At 43.9% G+C, this 19,868-nt stretch overlaps 1 protein-coding gene across 3 annotated transcripts; it reads left to right on the forward strand.

Moving 5' to 3' along the window:
• Window positions 1-690: 690 nt before the first annotated feature.
• elmo3 (engulfment and cell motility 3) lies at window positions 691-19,863 on the forward strand. 3 transcript variants are annotated; one of them, XM_035157008.2, is made up of 21 exons: window positions 691-935; window positions 5,503-5,612; window positions 6,979-7,019; window positions 7,131-7,203; window positions 8,214-8,264; window positions 8,516-8,685; window positions 9,183-9,282; window positions 9,407-9,558; window positions 10,507-10,585; window positions 11,420-11,470; window positions 11,551-11,673; window positions 12,122-12,244; window positions 12,362-12,466; window positions 12,559-12,667; window positions 12,793-12,929; window positions 16,297-16,460; window positions 17,082-17,194; window positions 17,296-17,400; window positions 17,633-17,712; window positions 17,816-17,893; window positions 18,004-19,863. In XM_035157008.2, the coding sequence occupies exons 2-21, from the start codon at window positions 5,535-5,537 to the stop codon at window positions 18,214-18,216; spliced, it is 2,145 nt and encodes a 714-aa protein (XP_035012899.1). In that variant the 5' UTR covers window positions 691-935; window positions 5,503-5,534; the 3' UTR covers window positions 18,217-19,863. The 3 variants fall into 3 exon arrangements, with proteins under 3 accessions (XP_035012899.1, XP_035012900.1, XP_035012901.1); XM_035157009.2 differs by lacking the exon at window positions 691-935 and adding an exon at window positions 4,466-4,607; XM_035157010.2 differs by lacking the exons at window positions 691-935; window positions 5,503-5,612; window positions 6,979-7,019; ... (10 more) ...; window positions 12,559-12,667; window positions 12,793-12,929 and adding an exon at window positions 14,074-14,263.
• The last annotated feature ends 5 nt before the right edge of the window (window positions 19,864-19,868 follow it).

The following is a 19,868-nucleotide window of genomic DNA, read 5'->3' on the forward strand; positions in this document are numbered from 1 at the left end:
CTATCACACCCAGTGTCGATAAGGGAAGTTTTAAAACCACCAATACATTATAATATATGTGCAAACACGTTATATGCATATAAAAGGAAAGAAATGTCATGTCTCTGCAGTGAAAGACATTGGGTGGTGGTATCTTGTTGGTGTTGTTGGATGTCAGTGATGTGCTAAAGGGCACTTCAGCAGAACAGCAAGGCTACTAAAGGCCACACATTGGTTCCAACAGGCCTGACTTTATAATTCATCATAATAGAAACAGTGAAAATCCCAGTTTGAAGAAGTAGAAGCTGTGAGACAAAGGGGAACAGCAGGGGGCAGCTGCGACCAACTGTACCCGACCCGGAACTTTGAATGAATTCATCTACTAACTTCTTGGAAACTTGGAAGAAACTTTAGTTCAGTTCAGAATAAGCAGCAAGAGCACTTCCGCACGTCTTTCAGAATAAAAGCTCTGTGTCGCTCGTGTAATACATGTTATATACTGGCGATCATACAGGTAAAGCACAGAAAGGGTTGAAAGCACAATGTGTCACAGTTAATTAAGAGTTAAATTGAATGCAATGGAATAAATGTGTAGAAATGTTTCTTTTCTCGTGCTTTTTTTATTCCCACGCTGACACGCGAGTACGCAAGGGGTTTTATTTTGAAAGTCACAACCGGAAAAGATGTGTTTACAATCCGGCTGCTTTCACTCGAAGCTTCGCGTGAACGACTCGGACCAACCCGGAACTTTAAAGTGACCTAATCTCTGCTGGAAACTCGCAACAAGGAGTTTTCCCTGCCGCTGCTCCGACCTCCTCCGATGTGTCCGGGAGGAAAACACACGTTTCACTCCTGAGCTTTTTCCTCCTGGAGGCGAAAGCGAAGTTCCAATGCTCGAGGCTCCGGCCGCGGCGGCTCCTGCAGGACAGTAGCCTCGACCCGGCCCTTCTCCCCAGGTAAGGACCCGGACACAGAAAGTGGAGAGAACCCAACAGTTCATTTAAAGAAAGGGGGTCGCGACTCTCTGCAGGAAATCAGCTTTAAAATCTGTTTTAAATAACAAACACAAGTTCAAGACATTCATCTTTACTTCTACACAACTTCAGCCTGACCATTTGGGTCGAACACAATTTTGCAGCTGCACAAAGATTTAAAACTACTCCATTGTTGTAAATACTCTACAATACTTTGTGGATACACAGTGTTTTACCTCTTTCTTCTGTGGTAGTAATTCAGTATTTCTTTTATATTAGCCCTGTACTTGAAGTGTGTGTGTGTGTCCATAATATGTATATAAATCATCACATGTATGTATCTATGTGTGTGAGTGTATACATGTGTATTAGATGTGCATATATGTGTATGTACATATGCATATACACTCATGTAGATGTGTGTGAATATAATGTGTATATATATACATAAATGTGTATATATTCATATGCCTGTGTGTGTGTGTGTGTGTGTGTGTGTGTGTGTGTGTGTGTGTATATAAATGTGTATATATGCTTGTGTGTGTATGTGTGTTACCCTGTCAGGTTAGGAATTTCAGGCAGCTGAGAGCTCCCCCCTTCTCTCTCTCTCTCTCTCTCTCTCTCTCTCTCTCTCTCTCTCACACACGCACACACACACACACACACACACACACACACACAGAGGGTGGGGAGGGGAGTGTGTCAGTCCGGGGGGTCTGAGACTCACACTGGGTCTGCAGACTAACAAAAGGTCCGGCCGTGCTTGTGGTTTTAAGCCTAATGAAGCAAACCGCTCAGAGAATGAATTCCGACACTGACAACTGCTGAACTCTGGGAAAAAAATCATTTTCTATCTGTTTGGAGTTTAAAGTGATCAAACCTTTACCTTTAAGAGTTTACTACAAGAGTGTGATCTGTGAAGTTAAGTTTGTTAAGTCTGTCTATGTATTGTATCACAGAAATACTTGACAGTCTATTATCAGTGTACTAAGAGTAAAACCTGTGTCCTGATAAACACTTTGATTTGTCTAGAGGATCAATCTCACATTTCTTACATGTTACATGTTTATTAAAACTGAAGGTTGTTTCTAATAAAATGTAATATGGTCAATAGCACAAGTTTTTATTTAATTTTTTTTTAAATTATGGATTAATCTTAAATTGACCATTGTATTAATTTCCAAAAGTTAAAGGTGATGTTTTCAAATTGCGTATTTTGTTCAAAAATATAACTATATATTCTCTTTTTACCCGTTGTTTTTGGAAATTACATTTTTTGACTACTTATTAGTTTTTACAGGAATTAAATAGATGAGCTTCATTAACCTTAATTTGCTATCAAACTGTTGCTGTGAAGGCCGACAGGCACACAGACTGTGGGGTGTCAGTTGCCACAGACAGGTACAGACACTGACACTCAGTGCTTAACCTCCGTGGACACTGAGATAAAACCAAACTAAAACTCCCCTCTATCTTCTGCGGATTTAAGAAAATGAAACAGAGAATTACTTTCACATTTTCATTCTGATCAGCAGTTTTTCAACAGAGCAGAAACACGTTTGACACGTGATTCTACAAAGTGCACAGAATCGTATTGGATTCATTTAATGAGTCAGTTTCAGGTTACAACACTTCACACTGCTTGTTGGTTTTTTCTTTTGAGGAAATGAGAGGAGGCTCGAGGTGTGAACTTGAGTTTGTTATTTATCTTGATGAAGAGAGAACGTCAGTGACTTCTACACGGTGTTAAAACGAGGCCTGCAGCATGCACAGACGCGTCGTGATGACTTCAGGCTAAAGGAGCTTTGTTGTCACTGTGGGTGAATCCAGGAGGCTGCAAATCTGCTGCACTGGAATGTTTTAACTCTCAGGACAGTTGGATCTGACTTAGTTTGAAGCAGCAGCAGAAAAGCAGCAGACATTTTGTCTGGTTACAGGGGGAAAGGCTCAGCGGCTACTGAGGACATCAATAATGATTAAAAATAGTCATTCCTTTTATTAGTCACTCACTCATACCTGTGGTTTTCCTACTGTGACATGTCAAAATGTCTCCTGTTGAAAAAGGTGGTAGTGAGATATGAGGCAAGAAATTATATATTTTTATTACTGTGTCCACATGATAGTTTTTCTCTTTCCTTTACTTGAGGACAAATTTCTCTCATAGTGGAAGGTCTCGACCTCAGGGCCACACATATGCAAACCTTCGCCTCCTGTTCACTTCCAATCACAGTGAGCGAGGAAGCAAATTAACACATTTGCTTACTGTGGAGAGGCAAATCGCTGTGTGGCTTTGCATGGAGTTCACCCGTGGTGACCTTTGACCCCAGATATTAGCTTTGCATCCGTGTATGTGTGACTGGGCCCTCGCTCTGTAATGTTCCTGGAGGTAAAGTATGTTGGGATTAAGCACCGTACAAATCTGATACAATTGAATTGGTGGTTTAATTTTTTGAGTGGTCCGTGTTTCAAGACGGACCACTCAATATTTCTTTTAGAGTGGTTAAAGTTATTTGTCTCATCACCTCCTTTCTCATTAACACAACCTTCTGCCCTTAACTCACAGTCACCAACACAAGTTTGTTCACACTCTCTTACCATCCCACAGAAAACTCAGCTGTGGCCGCCTGTCTGGTTTCTTCATCGAACCCTGATCGAACTCTTACTGGCTCGTAAAGCCGGGGGGGGGGGCCATCTTGTTCTGGTGGATTGGAGGAAAGAGGAAATACTGCCACAGCCTGTGTTTTATGATTACAAGTTTATAAAAAAAATCACTTAAAGAAACCTTGAAAATCTTTGGACAAACGGTGGCCAAAAAATATATTTTTTTATTTTTTAATGTTTGATTTTGTCTCCCAGATGTAGAATTTGTTTTTTTCAGACAACTGGTTTTGTTGGTCACTCTTTGTAGTGTAACCAAACCGATAATTTGATGTTCAGCTGATAGGGCTCTACAGCTCTGACACACATCCAGATTAAAACCCACAGACAGTCCTCGTCGCTGCAAAGACCGGACATGCCTTTACCCAGTTTGCCCTTGTATTTGCTGACTCATAATCTGCCCGAGAACAAACCTACATCCCCTAAATCTCTTCAAGATTAAGTCTGCAAATTGTTGTTGTCGTTTGTTGGAGTGAAGTTGACGTTCGGCAGCAGTTTACCAGGATTCTCTCAGCGCCTCAGGGTTGTCTTCTCTGTCGAGTCTAAATGATCCACAAACAAACAAACAAACAAACATTCTCCTGTTGATCAGAATCATCCTCCCTTGCTGTGCCCCACTTTGAAGGCACCCTGCATCAGGAGAGACGCTGCCTCGGGGTGAGCGAGGTGAGACGACGTGTGGTTGTGTTGACAGGAGCGTCTCTTTGAAACCAGCCGTAAACCGTGAGGTCTGTCTCTCTCTTTCGCAGAGCTGCTCTCCAAGAGATCCTGCAGAGGGTGGGGTCTATTAATCACACCGAGCACAAGCAGGCACAAGCTCAACCTCTTTTTCTTTCATTGTGAGCTGGCGAGTGTAACAGAAGAATTTACATCCAACTGTATTGTTTCCATGTGGCGAGAGTGAGGGAGAAGGACGAGGAAGGGGGAAGGGTTGGGAGCACAACAACAGCGTCTTCTGTATCCTCTGGGAATGCTCGTCTGAAGGCCGAGGGAGAAGTGAGTTGGAAAGGGGTGTGTGAGCGATCCAAAGTGCATGTGTAGACAGCGTTCAGTCATCTCAGCTTTACTCACTACACCATAAATACACAGGGAAAGAGGAACACAGCGTTCTACAACTTCATGCTGAAAATGACAGTCGCTCTGACGGTCGTGAATCATTCATGCGATAAACAGACTCAGTTCACACTAAAAGAGAAACTGCTCCTGTGGAGGAGTTGGTTTTTACGAGGTTACGTTTTAAAACTGGTGAATTATCTGGTTTTAACGCAGGAGCAGCACAGCCCAGGTGAAATCTATGAGCTGAACAGAGACGGCTCCAGTTCAGTGTGTGTTCCAAACCTGCCTGTTTGGAATGGGCTGGTTGTTTGGTCCGTAGTGATGCTGGTTGCAGTTTTCTTTATGAAACTGCAACAGTGACCTGCAGTAATTAAGCCGCTAAAAGTAAAGACCAATGTTGGACTCAGGCTGCAAAACCCTTAAGCTGCATCTCCTCTGCTGCACAAAGAGCCGTTCCCCTGTGAATTCAAAGTCCAGTGATGCTCGACTCACTTCGCAGATCCTGAACTGGAGAATCAGTTTTTCATTTGCGTTCACACATGCACCTTCTCCGGAGAAAATACGGAGCCACCCGTTTATTCAAAGGTTAATAATACTGAATGTATTGTATCCACTAACCAGGAGGTCGGTGGTTTGATCCCAGTCTCCTCCAGTCATCCAGATGGGGGGGTGTCAGAGTGTGAATCACGTGTGATAGAGAAATGTGTGTATAAATAAATGAATGTGACCTGTAGTGTATAGAGGTCATTAAGAGTTTAACCAGTGACGGTCCTGATGAACTGATAAAAGAAATATACAACACATTGACTCTTTCTTCTCTTTTTGTCATCACCAGATTACAGAGTGGTGGAATCACAAGGTGCCAAGATGCCACAGCAGAAGGACATCGTGAAGATTGCCATCCAGATGCCTGGGGCCTATCCCCAGCTCATACAACTGGATCAGGTAATACACACACACACACACACACACACACACACACACACACACACACACACACACACACACACACACACACACACACACACACACACACACACACACACACACACACACACACACACACACACACACACACGGATAGAGGAAATAAAGATATATCTCCTTATCTCAGTCATATAGAGAGATATGAAATGATTGGAGAAGTTTAAATCCAACTCCTTTTTTTGAAACATGATTTACATCATTATACTACAGACATATTTATTCACATTAAAGACAAAAAAGCTCTATTTTAGCTACTAATCCAGCTACTATTATGGTTTGAGACATTGGTAATTAATACAGACATATGTATAATGCCTTGATATTAGTTTCTCAGACAGAAAGTACAAAGACCTTGTTAATTTTTCTCAAACGCTTCCGGAGCTTCGACACCCTCCCAGCTGGTTTTCTGTCTTTCTCAGCTTTAACTTCGTGGGGGAAGTTTTCCATGGGTTTCCCAGAAATTTTTGGGGAAGTTGAACTTCTTTGCACAAGACACCACCAGTGAGTTGTAGTTTAAAGTGTAAAGCAGACAGCGGGGGTGTTCACTGTTCACAGTCACATACACACTTGACCAGAGAGAAAATGTGTTGAACAGGTTCTTACAAGACTTTTTAATTTCAACAGGAATGGACACAGATTCTAGTTTCACACATTTTTTAAAAACCTTAATGCCTCCAATAATTTCACGACTCTTGTTTTTATCAGCACAGCCACAGAGGATCCAGGATCAGTTTATAACGTGAAAACTCACTCGCTACCCAAAATATTTTTGTTTTAGATCCCAACTAATCCTGCGAGCCCGGAGGAGGCTCACAAAAACTTCTCATTGGCCCTCCTGTCGTCATTAAACACATCTGATAGGTCGACCTTCTTGGCTGCCACTAATAACAGGCCATCCGCTGGGTCTACCGCACAACCCGAGGACATTTTGATTGGTTGACCGCGGGGCTGACCACTAATAGCAGGATAGTCTGAGAGTCAGACATGGAAGTTGTCTGGCTTTTATTTATGTGCAAAGCGGGATCTGGAAAGCGAGGGAAACATTGTTCAGAAGGCGTCGAGGAGATCTTGGATTTCCTCTTCTCAGCACACGGGGTTTGCAGCCAGCGAGAATAGCTGTGGCGTCGTGATCCCATAACAGCGTGTTATTACCCGAGCATGCGTTCAGCTCCCTGACAGAGGAAATACTTTGATAGTAGAGTCTGCTAAGTCCTGTTGTTGTTGTTGACCCACATGTATGCAGCAGCAGGTGTGTGTAATGTGTAAATGTAAATTCCCATGAGTGCGAGTGTGTGATTGTAGACTATTTTTTGTGTTCCTGCAGAAAAAGCCTCTGTCGGCTGTAATAAAGGAAGTGTGTGATGGGTAAGTAGATGATGACTCTACTGCTCTGTGGTAACATTTAAAATTATTATCACCAACTTCTGCAATAGTTAATATCCGTGTGTGTGTGTGTGTGTGTGTGTGTGTGTGTAGCTGGAATCTCCCAGGTCCTGACAACTACGCCCTGCAGTATGCTGATGGAGTGCAAACGTACATCACTGAATCAGTAAGTCAAATACATTTATCTATGTATCTGTATTATTAGTTTACATATTTACATTTATCTACACCAGGGAATCAGTCCAGTAAATATCTGAGCGCATCTTGAAAACATTGAGCAGCAGGAGATTCTGGGTTTAAGACGAAAAAACGTTGTCAAGTCCAAACCCAGCAGTGAATCAGTGACTCAACTCTTCTTTGTATTTTTCCCCGCGTCCAACAGTTATATGAGATTGTTTCAAACAGAGCTCACGTTGCACAATAATCACAGCTTACACATGTGAGTGTGAGAGTCAAAAAGCTAGAGACAGAGCGTGGGAGAGAGAGAGAAGAAGAGACGAACGCAGTCAGGGCTACACTCATCTTCTCGGTGTCAGGTGACCTTTTCAAACTGTTGCCAGTGGAAGCCCCTCCCCCCTCCTCAGAGGTAGAGACAGGGCTGTAGAAGTCATTAGAGAAAGATGATGTTTTTATTGTCGAACATTTCAGCAGCAGACTTTTAGAGAATGCCAACTTCCAGACTTTAGAGTTGGTTGCAGTAATATACAGATGTTTCTACTTCTGGATGAGCGTTTGAAACAATGACCCTGATTTCAGATCAGTGTGATAATTTGATAAATTCCCACTTTCACCAGTAATTTGATTTAGAAACTAAAATCCCTGTAGAAGTCCTGTTCAGGTGAAAGGATCAGAGATAGTGCAGCAGCCTGGACTCTCTTCTCCTCCTGTCTCTTTGCAATTACTCACTCACAACAGCTGCTTTTCCTATAAAGGAAAAAACTCACTTTCCTGTACGTTCCAACCTGCACCAACAGCCTGACGTATTTTAGTACTTTCAGATTGTAGTACAAGTAAAACGAGGCAGTGTCAAACTCGTCTTCGACTTGAATTACAATCATACATATTTGCCCTTTTAGCTCATTTTCACAAATACAATGTTCAAGTGTTTTAAACAGCTTTTAAATCTGTTTCTCCTCTGTCCACCTGTTTGTGTTTGTGTTTGTTTGTGCGGCGTAGAATCGTCTGGACATTAAGAACGGCTGCATTCTGCGTCTGACCAAGGCCCCGGTGAGTCTGCAGCCAACTGCCTCTTTCTTCTCTCACCTCCTCCTCTCACATTCTTCTGTCTCTCACTCTCTAGCTGCTGCTTCAGACATGCACTGAATGTATGTGCGAGAGAGCAAATGTCTGAGTGAGAGCCTCCAGACTTTCTCCTGAGTCTTTCCGCCCCAGCCCCCTTGTAAAAACTGAAGAGAGTAACAACACTGTGAATAATTAGGAAACATGTTGGTGAGCTTTGGTCTTTCTGCCGAACGCAGGGTCGCTGTGCGGAGGACTTGTTCAAGGGCATCCAGAGCTCGGACTCGGGCGTGCGCTGCGATTCGCTGAAGGAGCTGGCGAACGTCTCCACAGACGTGACCTTCGCTCAGGAGTTCATCAGCAGAGACGGACACCTCTTACTGGTCAAGATAGTGGAGGATTCTAAGGAGTTAGTATCTGTCTCTGTGTCTGTGCTCACATGTTTTCCTTGGAATGCTGTTCCTCAGAGAGAAGTGGTTTCTGTACATGTAGCAGCACATCCCACTGAGCTTAATGCATATAAGAAAAACAAGGAATGTACCTGGTGAATGTGTTTCAGAAACATCTCCTCCCGTTTGTTCCTCCAGTTTCGGAGTACTCGCTGATTTATTTTTAACATTTCCTCTGATCATAGATAACATTGAGAAACGATGCTGTAGCAAGTTGGGACAGAACTTAGAGAACATTAGTGTAAACCAGAAAATCAGGACTTTTTTTTAGTGGGAATCAAGTCGGCTGAATCAGTAATTTCTTAAAAGACCTTTCTTACGACATATTTTATCAAAGAGCTTTTCCTTTTGAACTGTGTTAAGTTAGTAACTGAATTATTGAAAGGATTCTGTGTGTCTGTGTGTGTGATTACATTATACTTATTTCTGTCTGTCTGTGTGTGTGTGTGTCATTCAGGAGTAATGTGATCATGACGCACACACTGACAGGCTTCATGGAGCTGATGGATCACGGGATAGTTTCTTGGGAGAACCTCTCAACCATCTTCATCAAGAAGGTGCTGGATCTGCTGCTTCCTGTCTTTTAGTTTGGTCACAGATGTATTTTTTTGATTAGTGTGTCGCTCATTCACTCTCATATTTCCCACCTTCTTACTCCCTTCCTTACTTCTCTCCTTTCAGATCGCCAGCTTTGTCAACGCTAAGTCGACAGACGCGTCAATGCAGCAGGTGTCCCTGGACATCCTGGAGAGCATGGTGCTGAGCAGTCACGGCCTCTTCCAACAGGTCAAACAGGAAGTCACCATGGAGAGGCTGGTCGCTCATCTCCAGGTGTAAGTCACAGATAGATGTGGACTCATAAGAGCCAAACATACATTTACTAAATACTTACTTTCAAATTGAAGCAGTGTCTCTTCAGTAAATTGAAAGAGAAATAAAGTCCTGACAGAGGGAACACGTCAGGGATTGGTGACCTGGTTGATAAAAAGCAGCATTGTCTCTGAAACGGGAAGTTTTTAAATATGTAAAACGCTGCTGATAATACTACTGATATAAAACAGCGGCAACTGGGATGGTACTCAGTTGAGAGCAGAGGCCAACAGTCCCATCAGATTCAATCAAGCTGCACCAGATTTCCCACTCTCATAGATATCAATCCCCTAAAGATGAATTTCATCATCAAGACCCATGACTTATTCCTTGGGAAATCTTGCAATGTTAGAGAAAGTGATAAATCATTCCTGGACCCGCCTCAGAACTTTATGGGTTTTTCCTTGACTCACATCCCATCTCTCTCAAAGTTTCAAAATATTTATTGCAGTAGTTTTTGCGTAATCCTGCGAACAGACAGAATTAATTACCTCCTTGGCAGAACTAGTTCTCTGCCATGCATCACGCTGCGTACAATGGACTCACACATGTGCCTTGTGTTAGATGGTGGGCGTGCCCGATGCTTGGTGTGGACGCAATCCCAGTTTCACGCTCGGGACACACAACGTGGCTTTCAAGCTAACGTGCCAATGCGAGCTATCAATACAATGCTAGAGAGAAGTACATGGGAAGTAACGTGCTTGAGTGTTCTTGTTCAGCTGCAGCAGCACATGACATCCCAACATTCAAAGCATTTCCATTGCCACGTTCAGTGCAAACATGTGAATCCAGTGTCCAACATAAAATACGGATTATCTCGTCTTTTTATGCCTAAACTCACATTTCCATACAGTCAAGTGAATCCTCATATTGTGTGTTTGTCTCACACGCTCCTCTCCGACTTGTTCCAGGACCAACCAGCAGATCCAGACCAAAGCCATGGCCCTGCTCATGGCCCTGCTGCAGACGGCCGGAGACTCCGACAGACAGGTGCTGCTGCAGTCTGGTTATTACTCTCCCTCTCTGTTCCTCTTCTCCTTATTGCTCTTTGATCTCACCGCCGTGCAGACAAATTGGCTGTTTAGTTTCCTGAATCTTTGTTTCTCTCTGACACAGTGATGCCTGCAACTGTAAAAAATCGGTACATTCTCTTCGCTGTTTTTCATTTGCTCTTGACGTAATTGTCGACTATGAGTCCTTTGTGTGCTGATGGGAAGCTCTGACACCCCGGGCTGAACACGGCCTGCATGTGACTTGTGGAAAAAGGGTGTTTTTGTACCAGTCGGACCTTTTATTGTACATAGGAGTCAGAGTCCTGCAAGCACCACCTCTGGCAAACAGCTGGAAATGGTCCATCTCTGTTGTTCTGTCTGCACATCTCAGACTTTCTGCAGACAGTCGAGTCTTTCTCTCCCTCTGTTCGGTTTCTGCTCCTCTCTTATTGTACGGAAACAGTTCCTTCATTCAGCCCTTCATCTCTTTTCTCTCAGGCTCTCTTTGTTACTCTCCCTCTCTCTCTCTCTCTCACACACACACACATGCACACACTTCCTCAAATTTATCAACAAATCCACCCGTCTTATCAGGGTGAACAATCCCAGAGCAAATTTGCATCCTGAACAAAATGAGGTTGAGTCAGTGGCAAGAACCAGCAAGTGTTGGTTTCGTCACAGAGGTCAAAGTCCGTCTCAGACTAAAACCCATGTCCCGCCCCCCGAGTCTGTTCCTGACACCATAGTACCACCCCATGTTAGAAACGTGTCATTACATCCCGGCGACACATTTCACTTGCTCTCACTCTAACATTGTTTTTCTCTTTTCCAGGATATGTTTGCTTTCCTGAATAAGAAGAATCTGCGTCAGTACATTTATAAGGTAAACGATGATGATCTCACTTTTGTTATCCTGTCGTTGTGAATGTGAATAAACCAACACAGACTGTGCGTGTGTTGCAGAACATCATCCATAGTTCTGGTGCAGTCCAGGACGAGATGGCCCACTACCTCTACGTCCTACAGTCGGTCACGTTGAATCACCTGGAACCTCGCATGAGGACGCCTCTGGACAGTTACAGTCAGGTGAGCGACAGTTAAACAGGAGGAGAGAAAACATCTGCTGCTGCTGAACATGTCTCTGACTTCCTGTTACTAAACTAAACAAATCATCATTCTTCACAATTTAGGTTTCAGATAGTTTGACTATTGAACCCTTTCCTGAACCATAAACTGTTATATAGCATCTGTCAAGTGAAGAAATTCCCCAGTGATTCAGGTTTACAGATTGATTTGTTTATTCTTTCTCGTTAAATCTCTTCATCTTTCACCTTAAACCTTTATGATAAAGAAATGTAATTGAAGCTTGATATTTTTCAGTTTAACCACAAACTTTATGTCAAATAAATAAAAAAATATGTAGAATTTGAATAAACATACATTTCATTAATGTACATCTCTCCTGCATTTTTTACATTATAAAATAAGAAGTTAACATCCATCTTTTACCCGCGTCTCCCTGCTGTGACACCAGGATCAAAGAGACGTCCTCCACGGTTTGCGTCAGGCGGCGTTTGAGACAGAGACTGAAAACAGCTTGAGCAACGAGAGGCGCCGCTCGCTCTGTGCTAAAGAGTTCAAGAAACTGGGCTTCTCTGTGAGTGTCTGCCCTCAGAACTTATTCTCTAATGTTTGTCCTTCAACATTCATCATATTTCTCTTAGGGACAGTATTAGATTTGTATTAATTATTATCTTTGATTCCTCCCTTCCAGAACAACAGTAACCCTGGTCAGGACTTGGTGCGGACACCTCCTGGTCTTGTGGCTTTGGACACCATGTCTTATTTTGCTTCACGCTATCCTGATGCCTACAGCAGGGTGAGCGGGGTTTATCTTTTATTTGTTTTATTTAAAGAGTTCAGCTTCTTTCTTTTATCTAATCTTCATTTCTCCTTGTGTCCCGCTCTCAGTTTGTTCTGGAGAACAGCAGTAGAGAGGACAAACACGAGTGTCCGTTTGCCAGGAGCAGCATTCAGCTCACACTCATCCTGTGTGAGATTCTTCGTATCGGAGAGCCACGTAAGTCGACCTCCGACCTGCTGCTGATATGAATATATATAAATATCCTCTGGTCAAACCACCTCTAAGATCTTTCCTCTCTTCATTGTTGTCCTCCATCTTCTCCATCGCTTCCTATTTGACAGCCTCAGAGACGGGAGCTGACTACCACCCCATCTTCTTCAGTCAGGACCGACTCGTGGAGGAGCTCTTCTGCGTCTGTATCCAGCTGCTCAACAAGACCTGGAAGGAGATGAGAGCCACACAGGAGGACTTTGACAAGGTACAGTAGTCCACGACAGCCCAGCAGAGCAGGGTCTGCTTTGTGTCATATCCTGAGCTCCACAGACAAATCTGTTGTACCATACAAGTGTCATGAACTGGCTCACGGCTCAGACAAACAAAAATAGAAGGGATCAAAAAAGTGAGTGTTGACGTGTATGAAATTCCGGACCAAAATAGTCATGCATTGCATCAGTGTGTAAAATGCACTTGCTGTTACCATGGTAACTTTGTTTACTCCATCTTGATGGGCAGTGAACTGGTTTAACGACTAATTAATTTTGAGAGAGATTCAAGAAAACCAGTAGAAATTTTTCCGGTTTTACACTTATTGTGTTGGATTTGTGTAACTTTGTATTTTTGTGACATTGTGTTGGTTTATTCTCGTGCAAACTACACACAACCTGCCCCTACACACAACATTCAGTGTCTTTACAAGCAGTGTAGCACCAAGAAAGAGAGAGAAGTCAAGCTTTTGTCTCGAGTCGCATCTCCACATCTCTCACAGTCGTGAACACAGCGCTCTCCTGATAGTCATAAAACTCAGTGACCTTTTGACCTGTCAGGAGCAGCCCTGTGTCCCGAGCACCGGGACGGCAGACCAGCCTTTTGTTTCTGCCCACGGCCCCCTACCCAGGGTGCTCTGGGGCAAGGACAAAGGGGCATTAGGTGGACAAAGAGAAGCGTGGTGGGCGGCAGAAACAGAGGGAGAAGGAAATGCGGAAAAAACAAAGCGCCCAGGGCTTCAGCAGTAACTCCACAACAACAGAGGGAACGTAAAACCTCTGGAAACAATATGAGAGGGCGAGAATGAGAGAAACCAAAGAAAGAGAGAGAGGTGGGGGTGTCATACGAGACGTCACAAATGTAGGTTTCCTTACTTGGAGATCGAAGTGGATTTAGTTGTGTTGGCGTGAGTGAGACTACCACAAAAAAACACACAATCATGTATGTGCGTATCTCTACACACACACACCCCCCCCCCCCATCCTCCACGAGTGCACACACATTTAGCAAGCACATGCTGCAGGGTATCAGGGAACACACACAGCTGCCAGTCATCCCTCCCATTGGTCAGTTCAGCTAAATAACAGAGGGGGCTGGATCTGTGGGGGGGGGGTGGCGGTGGCATGTGCGTGAGAATATCAGGGTGTCTGTTTACAAAACACCCACAGGCCTGCACCTCTCCTGCCATGTAGGTGACGTCTGTTTCTCTCACTCACTCTCACCGCTTGTCATCCCCCCGTCACGTTTCCTCTAATCGCCGACCGTCGGACAGGTGGAATCTTAGAGTTGGGATTGAAGTCGTTTGTTTAAAATAGTCGAAGGATGGAGGTAAGATTGGATTTTGTTTGTATTTTTTCTCGGTTGTAAATTCGCTTTGAATAGTTTGGTGCTACTTATTGGTTCGATTGCTGTTGGTGTTAAATGTTCCAGGTAAAAGATGAGTTTTTACGACAGACACGATTTGCAGCATACGAGAGTTTAGGTGTCGGAAACTTGTGTCATGTGAAAATTGCTGGATGCCAAAGTTATTTTGGCTCCTGGAGCTTGTGCAGGCGGTGACAGTGTGAAACTCCAGCCGCTTGTTTTGTGTCCGTGCATGTTCACACAATATAGAATGACAGTCTGGATTTCACTGTCTGCGCATGTAGTGCGGCCAGGCACACACAGACACACACAGATAGTGTCTGTCTGTCGTTCTCTGTGGTCGTTAACAGTTTGGTAACATTCATCTTTATTTTTCAAGGACCCTACAACAAATGCATTTCTGAATCTGCGTCATCAGATGCCACGTTATTTAAAAATCTATTGTTGTTTTCTGTAATGCATGTAAATCCCAGTGTATCAGATTCTCTGCTGTAGTTATTTGTAGAACAGGAGAGAGACGTCCAGACCGAGCTCCACTGAATGCTTCACTTTAGTCGGTGATTGCTCTCGATCAAAGTTGTAAAGAGGAACGATGTAGGTCAGCAGAGCCGTTTGTGTGAGTTGTGTTGCTGGAGACCGCTCCCTCCCGCAGCTTCTATAGATTATTATATAGATTTTTCACTACTTGCAGCTGAGGCGCCTAAACCCGAAGGGATCTATAGATGGTAATCACATGCAAGCGGGCAGTTTCAGGGCAGCCAGGGTCACCCCGTGTCCGTCTGTGTGAGCTTCAGTTGAACAAGTCATGCAGAAAACACACGCACAAAAAAAATAACGCTGAGTCAGTGAGACAGCAGATTGTTTACAAATTAGTTTTTAAATTGAATCTGCAGTTATCACCCAGATGATAGGATGAACCTGAGGATGGTTGGTGTGGTGTTACTGGTTGGGTAAGTTAGATGTAAGGGTTTAAAAAAAACTAAGTCCCAAAACAGACAAACACTAGAAACTAGAAAAGACAAAGTGACAGGACGACAAGATCAACTGAGAGAACACGATGTTCAGGGAAACACGATGTTCAGGGGAACACGATGTTCAGGGAAACACGATGTTCAGGGGAACACGATGTTCAGGGGAACACGATGTTCAGGGGAACACGATGTTCAGGGGAACACGATGTTCAGGGAACACGATGTTCAGGGGAACACGATGTTCAGGGAAACACGATGTTCAGGAACACGATGTTCAGGGAAACACGATGTTCAGGGAAACACGATGTTCAGGGAAACACGATGACGAGTGAACGACGACAAACTGACAAAGGGAAGCACAGAGACTTATATACACAAGGGAGGCAGGCCGAGTGGACACAGGTGAAACACAAAGACAGGAAGTTAAGCCAGAGACACATGAGGAACATCATTTCAAAATAAAACAGGAAGCGGAGAACTCAGGGGGGAAACAACTGAACACAAGGAAACACACAGGTAAAAGTCAACAAAACCCAAAAGAGTCCACAATCTAAAGTGTCCCCAAACTCTCCATCTCAGAGTTCAGAGTCATGATACCTCCAGGATATTGTTGCTTCATTTCTGGAAAGTGGGAGGAGGTGGAGACATGGTGTCCATCTTTATCTACAGTTTATGGTCTTCATCAGTGAATGACAATGAAGATTGTGACCTGCTTGTAAATATAGAGTTTATATATGATAAGATAAAACAACGAGCTGCCAACGACAAATTGTTAAACTTGATGCAGAGACACCCTCATTCTCTAGATTTTTAGAGCTTCTTATCTATAGGCAACTTCTGATTAATACCATTCATCAGAGGGCTTTAAACTTTCCACTCAATAACAAACAGTTGCTCTCTTTTCAAAGACCACTTCCCCAAATCAAAGAACAGGGGAGCGATGAGGACACAGGAGGCAGCACATTGAATCAGTAGATCCGGCTTCACGCAGCAGGACGTAAACCATCTCTCTGTCTCTGTCTGCAGGTGATGCAGGTGGTGAGGGAGCAGATCACCCGGACGTTGTCCAGTAAGCCCACGTCCCTGGAGCTCTTCAAGAACAAGGTCAACGCTCTCAACTACGGCGAGATCCTCAAACTGCGGCAGACGGAGCGGCTGCACCAGGAGGAGACGCTCGCGCCCCCTGTACTGTGAGTTGAACACCACACCGGTCACATGGTTGATTGACACCTCACACTGCCGGGCTGAAGGCCGGACTTTAGATACGAGGCAGGACACGTCCCTTTCTACTGTTTTTACTGATTTCTAATCATGTGAATCATGACAGAGGAAATTAAATCGAGCAGGTGAGTGAGTTTTTTATTCTAGATTTTTTTTATTTTATGTTCATACTTGTGATTAGTTAAAAGCTTGTTAAATTAAAGTTTTACCTCAATGATGAGCCTTCGTAAAAGTAAAGCAACACCATCACGAAACCTGTTCATCTGCTCTCATGACGACTTTCCCCCCCTGATACATCAGCTGTTGTTTATTATGTGACTTGTTTGTTAAGTGACTGTTTGTCACTAAACAGTGAGTGTAACAGTGAACAGAGCGCTGCCCTCATCCCTGCACGTCGGCAGAGGTGCTGCCTGTGCTGCGTTTGATTCCTTACTGAAATAATCAAAGAGAAAACCTCTAATGTAAAAGTTTTATTTAACCTTTTGTGGCTTGCTGTGGTTTGGTCATGAGTTTGCGAACACGTCTGAGTTTCTTCACTATAACAAATACTAATGTTAAATGACATGTGAGTGTGTGTTTTTCCTTCCTAGGGAGCTGAAAGAGCGTCTGAAGCCGGAGCTGCTCGAGCTGATCCGTCAGCAGAGACTCAACCGACTGTGTCAGGGAACCAAGTTCAGGAAGATCAGCAGCCGACGCCGACAGGGTGAGAAACCAGCACACACACACACACACACACCTCTAAAACCAGTAGACTTGATACTTTCCTGTCTGACCAACCTCTGTCTTTGCCCATTTTCCTCTCAGATAAACTGTGGTACTGCCGCTTGTCACCCAATCACAAAATGCTTCACTACGGCGACGTGGAGGAAGACATGGACAATCCCACGATAGAAACACTGCAAGAGAAGAGTGAGTCGATTCCTAAGATGTCGTTATCAAACCTGTAATAAATAGAACTTGAATTAAGAAAATACAACATCATTTACATTTCATATTTGCCCTTCACCAAAAACACAGAGGCCAATACTGTGAAGGGCTCAGATCCGCTGATTTCAGCCAGGCTCTAGTGTCTAGATAAAGTCAGGATAAAGAAATATTCATGTCTGAGCCCTGATCAAAGTCTTTCCTCCTCCTCCCTCAGTTCCAGTAGCAGATATCAAGGGGCTGCTGACGGGAAAAGACTGTCCTCACATGAAGGAGCACAAAGGCAAACAGAACAAGGTCAGCGGCTCTTCTTATCTTTTCAGGTTATGGAGGTTTTCCACTCAGTCAGAAGAAGTAATAAAGTCTCGTTGTGTCTGTACTTGTTCCTCCCTCCCTGTAGGAGGTGCTGGACCTGGCATTTAGCCTCACATATGCAGAAGAGTACAGTCTGAACTTCATCGCACCCTCCAGAACTGATGTGAGTCGAACTTCTTATTGTCCAGACATTTCCACATAGCATCTTATTCTGTGTGTAAGAATACCCCCCACCCCCCCACCGAGTACTCACTGTCCTCCTCCCTGTGTCAGTTCTGCCTGTGGACGGACGGCCTGAGCGTCCTCCTGGGCCGGGACATGAGCAGTGAGTCCATGCGCAGCGAGCTGGACATCCTCCTCTCTATGGAGATTAAGCTCCGCCTCCTGGACCTGGAGAACGTCCCCATCCCCGACAGTGCGCCCGTCGTCCCCAAACCTCCGAGCAACTACAACTTCTGCTACGACTTCAGCCAGACTGAGCAGTAGAGTGTGTGCACAGGCTGGATGTGTGAATGTGTAAATATATATATAAATATATGTGTGTGTGTGTGTGTTTGTGTGTGTATGTGGTGAGATTTTACCAGTGCATCCGTGCACTTATTAACAGATTTATAATCCTGACAGTAGAGGTTTCCTCTGTGGCCTGTTTCTCTACAATGAAAACATGGAAACTCTTAAAACTACAGCAGCGGGTTGTTGGTACGAATCTTCACCACGCGTCTTATCAGCTGCTCTGATGCTGCAGATCATCGCTTCTCATCTGGGGAAGTTTGACTTTTTTTTTCTGACTTCCATCTCTTGATGTTCAGCTGCCTGGGAACTTCCAGAAACAACAGAGACTCCGGCTGCTTGCACACATGCACTGAAGTCTGCACATTCTCCTACAATCCTCCGCAGGGCCTGCATGTTAGAAGTCACATGTCCGAGTCAGTCGCTCCGGACACTTTACACAACCTGTCCTTCCAGCCCCCTGGTAAAATGTCCGTGTGAACCCAAGTGAGAATACAGTGAGAAAAGGTCCGGAAAGTTCCAAAGTGAGCAAGCGGCCGTGTTGATGAAGTTTCTAATAAGCGACGGACGGGTTTCCATATGAAAACAAGGCGTCATAGAGGACCCTCATGAAGTTGTCAAATTGGAAGGACAATGAGATCACAGAGCTTTTGGCTGAGGCCAGTGAGGATGAGCTGTGAACAGAAACACGCGACTTCCGCAGCATAATTTATACGTCATGTCCCGAAGGCTCCGGACATTTTCCTGTAGTAGTGAACTCGTCTGACCCGGACAATCTCCTGCTGCCTTCTTTTTCCAGAGTTCATGTCTGACAACAGCTTTTGACAAAAGAGATTCTCGATGTTTGCTCCAGTAATGGTACTCTAAAATTTAATTTTTCAAATCAGTTTTATATTTCTAAATACACCTCAAACTCTGCATGGTACTTGGAGTGTTCCTGGCTGCTCATCACTGCTCGAGGATGTAGATGTTTTCTATCTGGTTGTGCACATTTATCTTATATTCCTTTCTGCCGTTTCAGTTTTTTTTTTTTAAACGGGCATTAACTATTACACTGATTTCTCAAAATGTGGTACATTAGACTCATTTTCAACACGTTACATAGAAATATAATATTTTGCTTAAATATACCTTTGGGTACTCGCCTGCAGATCCCAGTGGCTCAGTGATGATGGAGCAGATCTGTACGACATTTCTTTTAAAGCAATGCAGATTCTCAAAAGGTACCAAGCTGACTTCTTCCCCCTCGCTCTCATCAAGAGCATCCATAAGCATTTGTGCAATTGTCACATTCAACAGTTTGACAATTAGAAAACAACTTGATCTTTAGATTTGTCTTGAATTAAATCTAAAGCGTGGTCATGTTATAAAAAGGTACTTGTTCTAATGTGATGCTCAGTCACCTCAAGCTTTCAGTAGCTTCTCAACAACTGACAGTTCTTCAGTATATCACAGTGTGTTTGAGTGTTTTCTGCCATTTTGTGGCATCAGGTCATTTCTATTCAGCAGAATTTCCTCTGCAGTGCGTTCCTGACACCACCCCCCCACACACCTCTGATGATATCCACTTTGAATCCTGCGCTTTTTGGTGAATTCACATGAATAAACAGTTTGATTTATACAGAGAA

Source organism: Hippoglossus stenolepis, chromosome 5 (assembly GCF_022539355.2).
Source record: "Hippoglossus stenolepis isolate QCI-W04-F060 chromosome 5, HSTE1.2, whole genome shotgun sequence".
Lineage (NCBI taxonomy): Eukaryota > Metazoa > Chordata > Actinopteri > Pleuronectiformes > Pleuronectidae > Hippoglossus > Hippoglossus stenolepis.